The sequence below is a fragment of the Channa argus genome, chromosome 13 (genome assembly GCF_033026475.1).
Source record: "Channa argus isolate prfri chromosome 13, Channa argus male v1.0, whole genome shotgun sequence".
NCBI lineage: Eukaryota > Metazoa > Chordata > Actinopteri > Anabantiformes > Channidae > Channa > Channa argus.
This window is the reverse complement of record NC_090209.1, coordinates 25,552,056-25,569,142: the sequence shown is the minus strand read 5'-3', so window position 1 is coordinate 25,569,142 and position 17,087 is coordinate 25,552,056. Positions and strand designations below refer to the sequence as shown.

At 39.5% G+C, this 17,087-nt stretch overlaps 3 protein-coding genes across 6 annotated transcripts; 2 read left to right on the top strand and 1 right to left on the bottom strand.

Moving 5' to 3' along the window:
* The first annotated feature begins 3,058 nt into the window (after positions 1 to 3,058).
* LOC137140017 (L-rhamnose-binding lectin SML-like) lies at positions 3,059 to 6,502 on the top strand. 2 transcript variants are annotated; one of them, XM_067528023.1, is made up of 9 exons: positions 3,059 to 3,170; positions 3,452 to 3,484; positions 3,771 to 3,875; positions 4,306 to 4,441; positions 5,202 to 5,311; positions 5,401 to 5,445; positions 5,547 to 5,679; positions 5,877 to 5,980; positions 6,194 to 6,502. In XM_067528023.1, exons 1-9 carry the CDS (start codon positions 3,140 to 3,142, stop codon positions 6,217 to 6,219), a joined length of 723 nt encoding a protein of 240 aa, XP_067384124.1. In that variant the 5' UTR covers positions 3,059 to 3,139; the 3' UTR covers positions 6,220 to 6,502. The 2 variants fall into 2 exon arrangements, with proteins under 2 accessions (XP_067384124.1, XP_067384125.1); XM_067528024.1 differs by lacking the exon at positions 3,452 to 3,484 and having other exon boundaries at positions 3,076 to 3,170.
* Positions 6,503 to 7,170: 668 nt separating this feature from the next.
* LOC137140014 (polymeric immunoglobulin receptor-like) lies at positions 7,171 to 11,302 on the top strand. Its single transcript, XM_067528021.1, has 5 exons — positions 7,171 to 7,467; positions 7,644 to 7,970; positions 8,509 to 8,826; positions 9,601 to 9,761; positions 10,208 to 11,302. Exons 1-5 carry the CDS (start codon positions 7,428 to 7,430, stop codon positions 10,241 to 10,243), a joined length of 882 nt encoding a protein of 293 aa, XP_067384122.1. The 5' UTR covers positions 7,171 to 7,427; the 3' UTR covers positions 10,244 to 11,302.
* A 109-nt stretch (positions 11,303 to 11,411) lies between these two features.
* On the bottom strand, positions 11,412 to 16,019 carry LOC137140013 (polymeric immunoglobulin receptor-like). 3 transcript variants are annotated; one of them, XM_067528018.1, is made up of 6 exons: positions 15,883 to 16,019; positions 14,927 to 15,253; positions 14,506 to 14,829; positions 14,103 to 14,228; positions 13,691 to 13,731; positions 11,419 to 13,058 (listed from the first exon to the last, which is right to left on the bottom strand). In XM_067528018.1, the coding sequence occupies exons 1-6, from the start codon at positions 15,920 to 15,922 to the stop codon at positions 12,945 to 12,947; spliced, it is 972 nt and encodes a 323-aa protein (XP_067384119.1). In that variant the 5' UTR covers positions 15,923 to 16,019; the 3' UTR covers positions 11,419 to 12,944. The 3 variants fall into 3 exon arrangements, with proteins under 3 accessions (XP_067384121.1, XP_067384119.1, XP_067384120.1); XM_067528019.1 differs by having other exon boundaries at positions 11,420 to 13,058; positions 14,927 to 15,250; positions 15,883 to 16,005; XM_067528020.1 differs by lacking the exon at positions 14,927 to 15,253 and having other exon boundaries at positions 11,412 to 13,058; positions 15,883 to 15,994.
* Positions 16,020 to 17,087: the final 1,068 nt, after the last annotated feature.

Here is a 17,087-nt window from a genome sequence, read left to right as displayed (position 1 = left end):
GAGATGGATCTGTGTTTGGGTTGTACGTCACAATCACACAAGTGACCAAGTTTGACACGAGGTGGTACCAGTGTGGTTACGGTGACCCTTGAAAATGGACGTTGGTGCCAATTCTGAAGTTCTTCTATACTATGTTCACAAGAAAGAGAGATAGAGACAGAGCAAAACTCAGGTAACTAAGTTAAACTTGGCTGATTTATGTTTTAATATAAATCTTTGTTTCCTCATTTGTTTGCAGTTATCAGTCACCTATGAGAACTGGACTCCTGACCCAGGATGTGAACACTCCATCTACCAAAACCTCCATCCAACAAACCAAACTCAGGACCAGACGTATTCTTCGATTATAAGTTCAGATAATAAACCGTGATGTTTTGATTACTCAGTAGTGTTGTGGCTTTTTACAGAAAGTAAAAACAGCAAAGTACAGTTACACTCTAAACATATTCTTTGATTTCATTATATCAATTAATCATTTTACCACTTTTGAAAATGTTAAAGTTCTTTAAAGGACAGAGACAACAACTTGCTTCTGATAATTTCGCTGAAGATCTGAACACGATTGTCAGAGTGAGTGAAATCATGTTCATTAAACGGAAAAACAGCAAAGTATATTTACACTCTAAACATATTTTTCGATTTCATTATATCAAATTACCATTTTAAGTTCTTTAAGGACAGAGACCACACAGGTTTTGGACTTCCTCCTTATTCAGAGCAACAACAACTTGATTCTGATAATTTCGCTTTAGATCTGAACACGATTTTCAGTGTGTGAGTGAAATCATGTTCATTAAACGGAAGAACAGAATTAATCTGGATCTTTTTTTGTTGCTGTGCAGCTTTGTAAAGTCCAGTGTTGGTGTGAGTGACTTGTAAATACATTTTAAACACTGACTGCTGTACGACTCTGCCTGCTACTCACAAACAGAGTTTACATATTTCAATCTCAGCAGCAGATATAAAAACGTGCCTTCAACAAAACAACATGGTCAGGAACAGGTGTAATCAGGAAACCAAAACGTGTACATAGACTCGGAACAGGCACAAAAACTATCGAACAAATCCTCGATAGATAACACAATGACCCTGTCACACTAGCCATTTTAGGGGGGACCCAAGTGCAACAAGGACACAGGGGGTTATGATAAAAAGGCTTTATGATTATTATAAAAAGAAAAGAACAAACAGCAAACATAAATTCACTCCTATAAAAAGGACAAAGCTGACACCATTTCACAAGGTCACACAAACATTGGAGGCAAAAGAACAGGAAAAATCTGAACATCAATGTAAAACTATTAACTAGTAAAACATAACTAAGAAAATAACGACTTCTCATAAACAGAAAAAAAGGTCACAAAAAACTGACTAAGACATCAAAAGAAAAATCAAACCAAACCTCAGACCAAGACAAACAGGTAACAGAGTCCAAATAATGCGTCAGAAATCCAAATGACACAAGACAGGAAAAGCAGAAGATAGTGTGTTACACAGCACAGCACGGACCAAACAAAGACAATGAGCTGGGTTTACAAAGGCAGGGGAACAGGTGGAAACAATTGTGAACGGTGATGAGTGGTCAAGATGGAGAAATGAACTGGGGACAGGAAGTGGAGAGAAGGGGTACAAAATAAAAGTCCAAGACCGGAAGTGAATGTGAGGGCCAGATCATGACAGAACCAAACCTCAGACCCAAAATAAAGTCCAAGTAACGAAAGTCAGTCATGACCAGAAGGTTTAATCGAGGAAAATGGATCTGACAGCGAGTGAGTCTAGCTGAGGGTTTAAATAGACAATTAGAATTTACAGTATGTGGAGTGTGAAGTGGCTTAAATGAGTGTAGGACAGGAAATGGAACCAGAGGAATTACAAAATAAGAGTCAGGAAACAGAAAGTTTGGGGCAGAGCCATAAACCATAATCTCCCCTGAGGGAACCAAAGTGGCAAAATGGCTGTTTTCTATCATGTTGTGTCTCCTCTGCATGCGAAACCTGAACTGAAATCAGTTTTCCTGCTGCATTAGGCATAAAAGACATTTTTGTAACAGTGGCCAGTGGGTTGGTGTAGTCACATACAGTGGTTAGAGGTTACAGAAAGTTTAGACAAGAGAAAAAACAGCACATACAGACAATTTGTACAATTGAACACTTTTACTTTGAGCTTGTAAGACCTGGTCATAAAAGTACAGTTGTACTACTCTATGTACTATACTGTGTGTGTTCATTGTCAGAGTGATGGTGCTCATTACTCTTTGACAGAAATCTACACACAGGCCAAACCAAAAGATGCTGAAGATGGCATGTAGAGCTAAAATGATGTCAGGATTAAACAAAGTACAGGCAGAATTAAAGGCAACAGCCAGAACCGTGTATCGATGTTATTTATTGTTAGAGGAGTTTTTCTGCAAACCGATGGCTGATTTCCCTCAAATGTAAAAAACACTGTAAACTGACCTGCTCATTAATGAAATGTGTTGTTCTCTGATCACAGGACACTGTGCATGTAGTTTCCTAAACGTAACATATTTTTATTGAAGTTGCTTTGACGGTGTCAACTTTAACATGGCTGCTCTAAAGGGGATTATCCTGTTCCGTAAACATTGACAAAAGCCTGACCAGGATGCTCAAAGTTAAACAGAGGTATCAGAAGTAAACCAAGCGTTTAGAGTCAAATTGTTAGTTATTGTAACAGTGATGTCTCAGGTTTTAGCCTCTCGCAGTGCTGCAAACATTTTACAATGTGGAAAAAAGCAGCTGGATGGAAACCAGCTGGTGGTGAGTCGGCTGCCAGGACTTCTGTTAGGTGTGTGTCTGCTAACGTGAGAAGTGAAAGGCGATACACTGCGGTCAGTGACCATGTGACACTTTACACACAAGACAAACAAGATGTTAGATGTGATCTCAGTTTTCAGACACCTTGTTTGGGAAATGAGGTTATTGTAGAGGTTGAGTTTCTTCAGAGATGTTCCTTCCTGTTATTGTAACGACTATTTGCAGTCTTTCAATTTCCTTGTTCGGTCAGTCTAAAACATACATTGTGGCTTTTTACCCCTTTTACTCCAACACAATAAATAGCCAGTGTGTGTCTGAAGCACCATCAGTTCCACGCTTGTCCTGAAAGCAGATCTTCTAACAACATGTCCTGCTCCAGACTCAGCACTGCACTGTGTAAGTACAACACAGTTGACTGTATAGTTTCATTTTGCAGCAAAACATGTTTTTAATGAAACATAAGATCACTGCTGATATCTGAATAACAATAAGACAAATTAAAAGTAATATGTAAGTAAAAATCTGTTTTAATGAGCTGATGTTGTGCATGCGAGGATTCAAAATGAGCAGTTAAGTAACTAAAAACATCTTTTAAACACCACAAACCAATCATTTGTCTCCCAGGAAAAACTGCATGAAGGACTCAACTGTCAACGTGTATTTGTGTCTTTTTTCAGTGCTGGCAGCAGCAGGTTTGCTTGTGGGTTCAGGTAAATGTCTGAATGTTGTAGGCTAATACGTTTGTGCTAATCCTGAACGATAAAGGTCAAAGATCACTGTGGTGGTTTTCACGTTGTGGCTGATAACCAGATTTAAACAAAGCACATATTCACACATATTAGCAGTTTCTCACCTTTTTGCTCGTTCGTCATCTGTTTGTCCTTCTTAAAAGCAAACTGCAAATATTATTTAAGTAAGATTCAGGAAGAATTAATTCTCCTCTAACTTTTACAACCATGTGCATTATTATTCCACATCAGTTTATTTTCGTTACAGGTTTTTCTGAGGCTGAACAGGATTTTGCATCCACCCTTCCCACCGTGTCCACAGAGAGAGCGATCACCTGCGACGACCTCTACAACGTCCAGCAACTGAGCTGTGGTACGACTGAAAGCTTTTAAAAACTACATCCACACAGCTAACAGAAAATTGTCAGGTCAGTGGGGTCCTGGCAGATGGATTTGGATTCAGGACCCCAGTAATTCTAAAATCCTTGATTAGACTCTGGTTACACCATCATGTCTTAAGCACTACAGCATCCAATGAATCATGGAAAGAAGCTCTCAGCAAGTACACAATGTCTTGTTGTTTGACAATGGCGGCCAGTTGTGTAACGACACAGTTTTTTCTCTTTTTACCAGATGCTACATGATCATGTTTTCACTAGCAGGAGCTGCATTGTTGTATTTTTTTAATGATAATTACTGACAGAAAAGTTGTAACATCATTACTGTCTCATCAGTATATTTGTGAGTCATTGCTCTCTGACAGTACTGAAACATTTGTGTCCTCTTCACATGCTGTGTAACAGACAGTGGAGTGATCAGTGTGCAGGCAGCTCTGTATGGACGAGCAGACAGTAAGACCTGCAGTGAGGGCTGGTCTCCACAACAGCTTTCTAATACAAACTGTGCTCAGCAGGGGACCACAAGCGTCCTCAAGGAAAGGTACACACACACACACACACACACACACACACACACACAGTAATATTAAACAGAAAGAATAATATCATTTGGTTCCTTTGCTCTGATAATATTTAGGAGTTGGATCAGCAAAGGTTTTTGCATTATATTGAGGTTCAGTACTTGTTTTAGCTCAGGAACAGAAGCCTGAGAGCTAAATTAAATGTTTAAAACTCTAACGCCCAAAGATGTTTGAACCTACCCATCATACAGATCAGTCAAGCAACGCCACCATGTCGGGAGGCAGGCGTCTGTTGCAGGGTTCTGGATTGTGGTTGCGACTTTAGTTGCTCACAGTGACAACTCTCCTGCTGTGTGCACACTCAGACCAACCGCCTCCAAAACCTTCCATGATTATACAAAATAAACATTTCCTCTTAAAAATAGACATAAAATCATAAGGCAGTTTTATATATTTGATGGATGTTTCTTGTCATAGTTTTTTCTTTTGTACCTTTGTAGTTTTGAGCCTTTGCTCATTTGACTGCATCATTTGTTTGGACTCTGCACCTTTGGACTCCATCCTATTAACTACTGTTATTTTAATCATCAAACAAGTTACTGTTCCTCTCATGCACCTTCATTCAAATCATTCTTCAATATTTGAATGGACAAAACAACACACAATGAATAAGTTGTTGATGCCGTGTCGCCATAGAAAGTGTGTGAACTAGTTGGTCAATGGTCAAAAAAAAGGGCCTGAACACACAATATGACGCATATATGATTTTTTTCCCTGCAGATGTGATGGTAAGAGAGTTTGTCAAATAAACACAAATGTCCTTCGTACCTCTGACCCCTGCTATGGCATCTACAAATACCTGGACACCATCTACACCTGCATCGCAGAAAGTCAGTTCCATTTGTGTGTAACTGAACATTTTTCCCACTAAGTTGGATTATTACAACGTGTCTGAGGTGATGTGTCTTTGCTTTGTCAGAACGCAGTGTAACATGTGAGGGATCTGTGTTAAACCTTCAGTGTGGTGAGATCTCAATGTTTTTTATTACAGCTTTGCTCAAGTAATATTATGAACATGCACATAGAACTTGTGTGAATATGTTACTTTTCTCCTTCTTTTGTCAGATAAAGGGAAGGTTTTATACATCCACAGTGCTGATTATGGACGCCATGACCAGACCACGTGCTCTTACCAACGTCCTGCAGGGCAGGTCCAGAATGTGCAGTGCTCAAGGGCGTCTAACATAGTTGCTCAAAGGTGCAATTTCTCCCTCGTGTCCCAAATCCAATTGTTTTTGTACTAAAGTGTTTTAAATCTCCAAAATCCAACGAAATCTGACCCCAAAATATGGAATCACAACGTAGACAATTGAACAGCAGAGCTGAATCCTACACGTTGTCTTCTATCAAATCCCACCCAAACTTGTGTTCACTCACATCCCTCTGCATCCACAGCTGCAACGGGAGAAACAGCTGCACTGTCAGCGCGAGCAACTCAGTGTTTGGAGACCCCTGTGTCGGCACTTACAAGTACCTGGAGGTGGCTTACATATGTTACTGTAAGTAGCTCAAAGGCCGCTCTGCTCTTTCATGACAATGGAGCAATCTCCATGACAACAGCCATGAGATCACAGTAAATGGATTATGGATATAATTACTATTTCCATAGTTAACAAAGTTTGGTAATTATCAAACATTATTTTGCAGTAACAGAAACCTTTGTTCCATCATTTTCTTGATTCTGCCTTCACTTCATATTTTCTCTTTTGCAGGTCCTCAGTTGCCTGCAAAGAACTGAAATCACTTACATGCTGAATAAAAAGCACACTGACGTAATCGAGCAACCAGTGAAGTAAATCAAATTCTAAATACACCATGTGGCCAAAAGTATTTGGATACACAAAAATTACACCCATCTCATATCAGGACAGTCGAACGCGGAGCATCCACATACTTTTTGCTTCATAATGTTAATAAACAACAAATTAATCTGAATAAATCACTACTTACACTTGTACTTGATTAATTCTTTCTGCTGCTTTATATCATTGTATCATATTAATAAATAATTTGCAGATCAATTGTACATGTGCACATTTATTTAGCAGTGTTTGGAATTTTCTGCATGACTCTGGAGCTCATGGCTAATGTTTTTATTATTACACATAGCAGGTAAATCTTTTTATTTATCAGGTGGAAACTTGATAACAGTCCAGAGTTTCTCTGGCTGAGAGGCTTTGCTGAAGATAATTAAGTGTAAATGTGAAAAATGTCTTCTGACTCTAATCATGTAACAACTTTTGGTCAAATCATTGTATTTATAAATGTATAAACTAACTTATAAATCATGTGGATTCGCCTGTTGTCTCCGTCTGATTTTTAGGCAAAGATGATGCTGTGTAACATCTTTATTTTTTTAGTTTACGTCCTGTATTGCTGTTGATGTGAATGTAGCTGTGAACAATAGACAATAAACCAATAGAAATTATGCGTATTATGTCTGGATTATGTCATTAGCATCACCACATGCCAAACAGAACTGGTGCCAAACGTAAAAAAACAGAGATTTTCTTTGTACTTATCACTATTTGTGGCAATAACCTTCAAACCCCTGAGAGAAATGAGAAATAAACTAATACTTACTAAACCAATAGCAGCCTGAGTCATCTCCTGTAGGAGTTCATTCTATATATGTGATGCTGTGTGTGTGTCACTTATTTTAACAAGTAGAACGTCCTGCTTCCAGAGTCAGTAAAGTAACATAAAACTGTGAGATTTCTTCCACATCTTGAATAGAGAGGCTTTGTTCAGTTATTCTGATCAGGAATTTTTGCATAGTAAATGATAAATACTTTCCTTGTGCTGACAGTCACATCATCATCATCATGATGTGGCTGCAGCCAAAGCTGGGAGCTAAAACAAAGATCAACTTCCTGCTTGGTCACACAGAGACTTTGAAGTGACAGAGGCATCGTTTCTGCAGCTTCACCAGTTTTCTCCATCAGGATGAAGATTCCCCATGTTCTGTTCCTCTGCTTCTTATCAGGTGAGGACTGATTACCCGACTGTGTCTGTAATGCTGCATTTTTCATTTCTTTAAATCTCTGACCACAGATTCTCTGCTTCATGCTGTAGAATGTAGAACAGTGAACAATATTTGTCAGAGCAGACACAGAAACACAAGTACTGACAATCAGAATGTACTGTGTGTCCCTCCAACAGCTCTGTGTGGTGGAAACAACGGACTAATCATTTTAACAGCATCAAAAGGAAGAAGTGGTCGACTTTCTTGTTACTTGCTCCCGTCTGGAAACACAAAGTTCTTCTGTAAGGGACAATGTGAAGAAGAAAACATTCTCATTAAAACAGATAACGTCACAGCTACAAGTGGTAGATACAGCACTGATTACAAAAATGCATCAGGATATGGAATTTTGACTGTGAGCATCACCAATTTCACCCAGTCTGACTCAGGACCATACAGGTGTGGTTTGGGCAAATCTTTGGTTCCAGACTCATACAGTGACTTTGAGATCAGAGTTTCAGAAGGTGAGTTTTTGCTAAAAGTCATTAAACCAAATATATTTAGAATAGTCGCGTTTTTAAGAAACATCAATATCTGCAACTTGTTAAAATCCTCAATTAGCATTGAAAAATGTGAAATTAAAAAGATGCACAAGATTGAAAACACAATTTTAACTCTTCCTTTGAAGCATTAACGGTTGGTGTATAGAGAAAATTTATGTTATGTAATGAATGAATCCTGAAAAGTCCAGTGTGAATTCGTACATACAACTTATAACTCACGGCTTCAGCTTCAGGGGTAAATCCATTTTAAATGTATGTAAAGACTAAATAAGTCATGAATATGTAAATTTGATGATTTATACATTTATATGACGAAAACTAAATCAAACTTAAACTGGACTTAATTCTAAATTACACACTACAGAACAGAAACAAATTAAACTGTGGGTGGACTGTGATTTGTTCATGATGTGTGGAATTGGATTTATAATAATTTATAAAATGTATAAAATGTTCTGTATTGTCATGTAACCATAACTGTGCCTGTTCTTTTCCACAGTGTATCTGAATATTATTGGCTTTATCCGCACATATACTGAAGGAGAAAACATCACATATCCGTGCCACAATTATGTCTACAATAGCACAAGGTTCTTCTGTAAGGAGCCATGTAACAGAGAGAATGTTCTCATCACCACAACTAATGTCACAGCTCAGACTGGAAGATACGGCATTAAATACACAGCAGGATCTGCATCCGGACTGTATGTCACAATCACACAAGTGAACAGGTCTGACACAGGATGGTACAGGTGTGGTTACGGTGACCCTTTGTCTCCAGTTTCATATGAGAGGTTTCAGATCCTTGTTGCAGACGGTGAGTGTGTTTTAAAACTCATCAACACGTGTCTTTGTAATCCATTCATTTTCTGTTCAGTGCTGTTCTACCAGGTTCAGTTTGTGCTGTGGATGCCAAAGGATTGAAACCTGATGTCATTGATTTATATTGTTTGATTGGGCAGTTAACTTTTCCTGTGAAGGCTCTGTGCACAGTACTAAAGCTCTAAACAGTAGCAAGTCAGATGTCCTCAGGTCTTCCAGACACGCTGAGCTGGTAACAGACCCTGTGCTAGACCCTGAACACGTTGGAGAGATTATATATGTATCTCATCTGACCTTGGAATCCAACCAGAGGAGCTAGAAATTATTATATCTGCTGCCACCGCAACAACACTTTGGGGATGATGATGACAGATGGACGGACTTTTATTTTTTTAAGTTTGGATAAAGACGTCCAGCTGACAAATGTGGTTGACTGGGAACCTTCAAACTGTAAATGTAACATGTTTGTTCATGTGAATCTTCTGGCTCCTCCCTAACTGTGGTGACACACCTGATTTTAGGGACTATTAGGTATTTGGTGGGAACTGAAACAATGGTCATCAGGGAAGTTAACAGCATATGATTGTTCTGTAAGTTTATTATAAAACCCAGCAGTTACTAATTTCTCATTTGCTTTGAGCAAAACCAACTTGCTACAATTACCTGACATATCTGATCTTTGTTGTGTGTCTGTCTCTGGTTGTCAGGGACGTGTATCAGTATTTCTTCAGTAGCTGATGGTTTTACTGTTTACGGTTTACAATTCCAGGGCCTCCAACTACTACTACTACTCCAACTTCTACTCCCTCCTCCAATGCCCAGTTCCTGCCTCTGGGCCTGGGTATCCCCTTGGTTGTTCTGTTACTCTTGGTTGTATTTCTGCTGTTCTACCAATGGAAGAAAAGGAGAAACACCAGTAGCGACAAAGAGGTGACTTTAACTTTATCTTATTTAGTTTTTGTTTGAAGTCAGATTCAGTGGTTATGGATGGTGTGTAATCAGCAGCTGTTCTTCTCTGCTCATACTTCTCCAATATGCACAAAATGAGGTGGTTTCAGACTGAGACTGAGACCTGGAACATTTAGTTCTGTTGGCACTGTGTCTGTTTTACAGACGTTCATGATGCACAGAGGATGAATGTGTTTCGCTCAATATTTGTGAAAGCAGCATGATCCAGCAAACTGGCATAAGGCTCAATCCTGCACTGTTTCATGGTTCCTTTATTACTTTTCAACGGAAATTTTAATGTAGCTGTTTTATTGTTTTCCTTTATATCAGTTTTGTAATTTCTTTGAAAAAGTTTTACTCACCAATTATGATTTTAAAATAATAATTTCTTTAATGCTTTTTTGCTTTCATTCCTGTTTTATTTTCAGTTACCTGTTATCTATGATAACCAAAACCAGGCGTGATGTGAGACTCTTCTCAAACATTGAACCAGCCACCAGAGATCAGGACCTGAACTGCTCTACAACGACAATGAATAAAAAAGTAAATGATTTAATTTGTATCGTGAATCTTAAGCTTTGCTGCAGATTTACAGTTTTTTCACTGGTTTTTAATTATCTGACTTCGGCTGATAGAAACTGTTTGTTTCTGAGGATGATCACCATCTTCTCACTTCATTACCTGGTTATGCTCCTTCTCTTTGAGAAGATAGAAATGTGAAGTCCAGCTTTTACCCGTTGATTATCACAAGTTTAGTTTTTAATCCAATTACATGAAGCCAGGTTTTCACTCCTACTTGTTATGGTTTTTTGTTTCCAGCTTTCCCAAAGATTTTATTTGTTTCCTTGGGTTTGGTGAAGTAGTCACCTCCAGACTGTAATGGCTGTGTGATGATGACACATCAAGTCAGCATCATTCAATGAAACCACTGGTAGAGTTGACTATGAATAAATCACTGTGTGTATGAACATGTTCAATTTCAATTCAATTCAACTTTATTTATATAGCGCCAATTCACAACAAAGTCATCTCAGGGCACTTTACAGAATAAAGTCAAGATTATAAAGATATATAAAGAGAACCCAACAATTCCCCCTGGAGCAAGCCATAGGCAACAGTGGAGAGGAAAAACTCCCTTTAACGGAAGAAACCTCCAGCAGAACCAGGCTCAGGGTGGACGGCCATCTGCCTCGACCGGTTGGGGTGAGTGGAAAGGGGAGAGAGAAAAGAACAGAGCAACGAAAGCAACAACAAAACATCGGGCAGATTGGTAGGACCAGTAGCTTCACGCTGGAAGACACACAGCTTAAAAGCCGGGGGACACCTGCAGAAAGGGACAGAGAGAAGGGGACAGAGGAGGACAAAGACAACTACGGGAGAGAACACACAGAGTTAATGACATACAGTGGTGACAATTGCTGGATGAGAGGAGAGGAGAGATGGTCAAGAGGAGGAAAGGAGCTCAGTGCATTGGGGGGTGGGTCCCCCAGCAGTCTAAGCCTATGGCACCATAATTATAACTAACTATATGCTTTATTAAAGAGGAAGGTTTTAAGCTTCGACTTAAAAGTAGAGAGGGTGTCTGTTTCCCGAATGTGAACTGGGAGCTGGTTCCACAAGAGAGGAGCTTGATAGCTAAAGGCTCTACCTCCCATTCTACTTTTGGAAATTCTGGGAACCACAAGTAGGCCTGCATTCTGAGAGCGAAGTGGTCTACTGGCATGATATGGTGCTATGAGGTCTTCTAAATATGATGGAGCCTGACCATTCAGAGCTTTCTATGTAAGAAGCAGGGTTTTAAATTCTATTCTACATTTAATTGGAAGCCAATGGAGAGAAGCTAGTGAAGGTGAAATATGATCTCTCTTGCTAGTTCCAGTCAGCACTCTTGCTGCAGCATTTTGGATTAATTGCAGGCTCTTTAGGGAGTTACTGGGGCATCCTGAAAGTAGGGAATTACAGTAGTCCAACCTAGAGGTAACAAATGCATGGACCAGTTTTTCGGCATCACTTTGAGACAGGATGCTCCTAATTTTGGCAATGTTCCGTAGGTGGAAGAAGGCTGTTCTAGAGATTTGTTTTATATGTGACTTAAAGGACAGATCCTGATCAAAAATAACTCCAAGGTTCCTTGCAGTAGTACTGGAGGCCAGACTTATGCCATCTAGGGTAACAATATGGTTGGACATCACGTCTCTGAGATTTTTGGGCCCAAATACTATGACTTCAGTTTTGTCTGAGTTTAAAAGTAAAAAATTGTGGGACATCCAGGCCTTTATGTCTTGTAGGCTTGAAGCTTTATTAACTGATTATTTTCATCTGGTTCCATAGATAAATATAGCTGGTTATCATCAGCATAACAGTGGAAATTTATGGAGTGTTTTCTAATAATGTTGCCTAAAGGAGACATATATAAAGTAAAAAGTATTGGTCCTAACACAGAGCCTTGTGGAACTCCATAGCTAACCTTTGTGTGCATGGAGGATTCATCATTAACATGAACAAATTGAAATCTATCAGATAGATAAGATTTAAACCAACCTAGTTCAGTTCCTGTAATTCCAATTTCATGTTCCAGTCTCTGTAATAAAATGTTATAATCAATGGTATCAAATGCAGCACTAAGATCTAAAAGAACAAGTATAGAGATGAGTCCAGTATCTGAGGCCATGAGAAGATCGTTGGTGACTTTTACCAGTGCTGTTTCTGTACTATGATGAACTCTAAATCCTGACTGAAAGTCTTCATACAAATTATTCCTAAGAAGGTGATCACATAATTGTTTTGCAATTGTTTGGTTCAGTTGTTAATTGGCTGTGTGATGTGGATATTATTACCTGAATGTAAGCTGTAAGCTGATTATAGTCGTGTGTGATAAGTTAGCTGCACCCTGAACAGAGTAAGCAGCTGTTTTGAGGAATTTGATATTTGTGCAGATTGGTTGATTAATCTTATATCCTTTCTCCTTGTGTTTTAAAAATCATACGCTTTAATAAACAACTATATGCAAAACGTTTTTTGTGTGTTGTTTTCATTGTGACACATTGCAGTAGACAGTAGCAAAAAAAGTACATGGAACATTATCTGCACATAAACAGTGATGATATGAAAATATCAAACATATAGTATAAAACCAAACCAAGAAAGACAAATCAGCATGGATGTTCATGTGTGTTGTGTGAGTGTAGAGTAGAATTGGTTCTGATCCCTGGTGGCTGGATGGAGACCCAGGTAGTCCTCACACGTGGAGACTGGACAATCGTTCTCATACAAGGGAATCTGAAAAAGAAACGATTTAAAAATGTATTTTCCAGAGGCAGAAAAGCCAACACACCATGGGGACTAAAGCTGTGTCCTCGTGTTTTACTGGAGTAGCTGCTTCTGTTTCCTGTAAACTCCACCCGAGTTAATGTGTATGAAACTTCTCATGTTTACCACGTTTAATGAGTTTAGGTGAAGTATATTACTAAATCTGAGAAATGAACGTAAACGGGGCAGTAATACACTTGTTCTTTCCAGTTACTGGGGTTCAATTCTTGTAAAACGGGTATTTCTCACTAATATTTTCATATCTTACCAAGAACCATCAAACCATCTGTTTCTCCAATCACAGTTAATGAATTGATGACATATTAGACTTTCACCGTTTAAGAAGATGTTGAATGTAAGATGTTGTAAGTAAGAAATGAGACTGGACGATAAGATGACTTTGTGTCCGAGGGCAACATATTGCTCAGTGAAATGCATCTTCGTGTTTGTTGCTTGGAAACTCTGAGAAATTCTTATTAACTTACTTATTTATGTGGGATATGAAAGGGAACATGAAATGACTGTTTTTTCTTTTTTTCAGTTTTACAGCAGCCGTATTGTCCAAGAAGGAAGCGAAGTAAGAAAGTGTTAAAAAAACTCACCTCATTGTTTTTTTCCTCTGAGTTTCCTCTGATCTCCAAACCTGGGGAACAGAAAAAAGCATCTTGCAGTTGAGGCTGGTCCCACATGAAGCAGCAGGAAAAGTGCCAGTGATAAAATACATCACATATAGTAAAACCAGAACGTCTGAACACACCTAATAACACTAATCTTAGCACAAATCATGCACATTAAACACTTTAAACACATAGAACTATTAACATGCCTATTACCCATAATTCCCCGGGGATCCCTGTGCCGTCCCCCAAGCTACAATATCAATCAGACGGACATTAAAACCTCACTCAGAATGTTGGACGTTTTGCTGTGTTTCAAAAGGTTTGTGATGCTCGGGAAGAACGTGCAGCTGTGTGTGTGTGTGTGTGTGTGTGTGTGTGCGCGCGCGCGCATCACCTGTTGCCTCATATTTAGGTTTAGAAGACCTCTTCCTGCAGATCATCAGAGCCGTCGCTGATGACAGGAGCCCAGTGACGACGACCAGAGGCAGCACTAGGTAGGACTTTGTGTTATCTCCTATATCTACAAACACATTTCATTTGAGTAACTTGTGCTCACACGTTGATAAAACCACGTTAGGGACTAAACTGTGATTATAACATGACCCCTCAGACATATCCGAGTTGTTATTCAGCCTTGAGTGAAACAGTTCCCCTGGTCATTGTGTTTAGACGCTGATCGTCCAACAATTCAGACATAAATCACATGCAGACCTGTTATTCATGGACACATTCATACGTACACATCCATACAGACTCACTCAGGCTCTGATTTCTTTCAACTTTAAGTGAAAACTCACCCTCTGTGACACTGATCTCAAGCTTGTGTAAGGATCTGTCCAGACCACACCAGTACAGTCCAGAGTCGGTGTCCGTCAGCTGTGTGATGGTCACGTACAAGAAAGCTCCTGTAGGAGATGTTTCCAAATATCTGGTGCTGTATCTGCCTTTCTGATCAGTGTCACTGTATGTGGCTATAAACACGTCCTCGTCTTTACACTGATCCCGACAGAAGAACTTTGTCTTTCCAGTGTGAGTGAAGTAACACCCAACTGTAATGTTTCCTCCAGGTCTGGTATTGAGAGCTTCGTCTTCAGAAGGATGACGATCTCCATCCAGCAGGGCTGTGGAAACGTTAGATAAGAATCACACTCACTGTGAAAGTTTTATAACGAGATTTGTTTTTCAATCTATTACTGATTAACTCTTGTTGTAACTCACCGCCTACAACAATGAGCTCAAGTGGGATAAACGAAACTAATGACACAGATGTTCCCAAACTACATCTGTACTGTCCAGAGTCGGACTGGCTCAGCTGTGCGATGGTCACAAAAACGTCTTGTCCGTTACATTCGATGCTGTATCGGCCACTTTGACCCCTGACTCCACTTGTTTCAACGAGAATGTTTCCGTCCTCACACTTTTCTTTGCAGAAAACCCTCCTCGTTCCGGAGGAAAAAAAAGAGCATTTAACAGTGACACTTCCTCCTTCCACTCCGGTATAGAGAGCAAATTGTGCAAAGACAGTGTTTCCGTCCTGCAGAGCTGCTGGAAAGATGAACAATAACTGGGTACTGTTGCAGTCTGATCACAGTTTTTACACAGATCCACAGATTAGAGACAGATTTGCATCTTCTCACACATCCTTTAGTGAGCCATAGAAATATCTCCACAATGGAAATTCATCACATGTAACATAGTACTCGGGCACCAGTGTCAATAAAGACGTGAATTTAAAATATTGCTAAGAATATTTTTCTCTAACAGAGGTGGGAAACTTCCTGGTGTTCAAATTATAGCAAAAACATATTTTTAAAAAAGTATTAAAAGGATGGACAAGACAGAAGGTTTTTGTCCTTTCTGTCCTTTCAGCTTCACCACACTGGATCATTTGGCACAGTTTTTACGACAGATGCCCTTCTTGACGCGAGTCCCCCATTTCTACCGGGCTCGGGACCGGCACTGCATGGCCGGAGACGGGGGGTGAGTGAGCTGTACATTCCTGTGGAGGCACTGTCTATGAAGTCATAGATAATGTCTTAGTGAAAACCTGCTCGTTTTTGACCATTAAAACCTCTCATGAAAAGCTGTGGTGCAAATTTACCAACTGTGGACGAACACACATAAAAGCCAAGTAATGTAAGAAATATAAATATACAAAAATCAAATGTACTCACAGAGGAAGAAGGAGCAGATCAAAGTGTGAAGAATTTCCATCTTACGGTTTTAGTGGTTTATTGTTGCCTGTTTCTTTACCACTGATAAACCAGAAACGTTTCACTTCTCTAAATAATAGAAACCCTCCTGCAAACATAACGCCCAGTGCTCAGCTTTGCTCCCTCTGCATCCGTCTTTATGTCTCCACGCTCACGTGCATTTCGATTCATTATTCTGCACTTTCTAATGCAAATTGAATCACTTTGATCAGTTTAAAGTTAAAATCCATCATCTGTAATCACTTTGTCCGTGTACAGTTACTTTTGACAGCACTGCCCTTTACTATTCCCTCCCTGCCATCTTGACCCAGGTAACCTCAGGTAACCAGGGCAACAGTGACACACTCCATCTTCTTTTTATCAAGTCAAGGTAGAAGCTGGAACGTGAAAACTTTCATTCACTGTACAGCACCAAGGTGGCATTAATGTAAAATATTAGAGCGCTTTATTATTCTTTGAAGATACAAGTTACAGTTACAGTAAGTCATTAAATCCAAACTAGAGATGTGTCAGATATCATCTGCACAGCGATATACGTTTGTTCAGTCATTCAAAATCCCACCAGGAAGCATGTACAAAGCAAATAAGAGAGGACCCAGAATGCCCTTGGGGCACATTGCACAAGTCTGCTTTCAATAGGAGGAAGATGAGAACTGTCAGGGAGGAGGGGCAGAGGTCAACATGGATGCAGAGGGAAGTGAAATTGAGAGAGAGGGCAAGTGGCACCTAAACAAGTGCCAACAAAATAATGTGAGGGATGTTTGAAGACTGAGGCTTAGGGAAACATGAAAAGGTGACTGTTCTTCCTCCAGCAGCCTTTTTTACACCAACAATCACCATTTTGTATCTGTCCTACATCATCTCAGGTTTAAAGACGTCCTAAAGGAAGAGACGTTCCATAAACAGCTGGCTCAGACATACTACATCTGTACAAGGCTTCAGCTGCTGAAACTACATCTATTACATCCACGTCTTACATACAGCAGTGGCAGGTGCTCTAGTCGATGCCAGTTTGTCTTTATTTCCATTTAGTCATTTAGCAGACGCTTTTATCCCAAGCGACTTACAAGTGAGGTACAAGGCAAGAAGAATCTAAGTCAAGGAGAAAACATCAAAGCAAAAGTCCAATCAGAAAAGTGATAACAGTTCACGAGATGCAAGTTCGA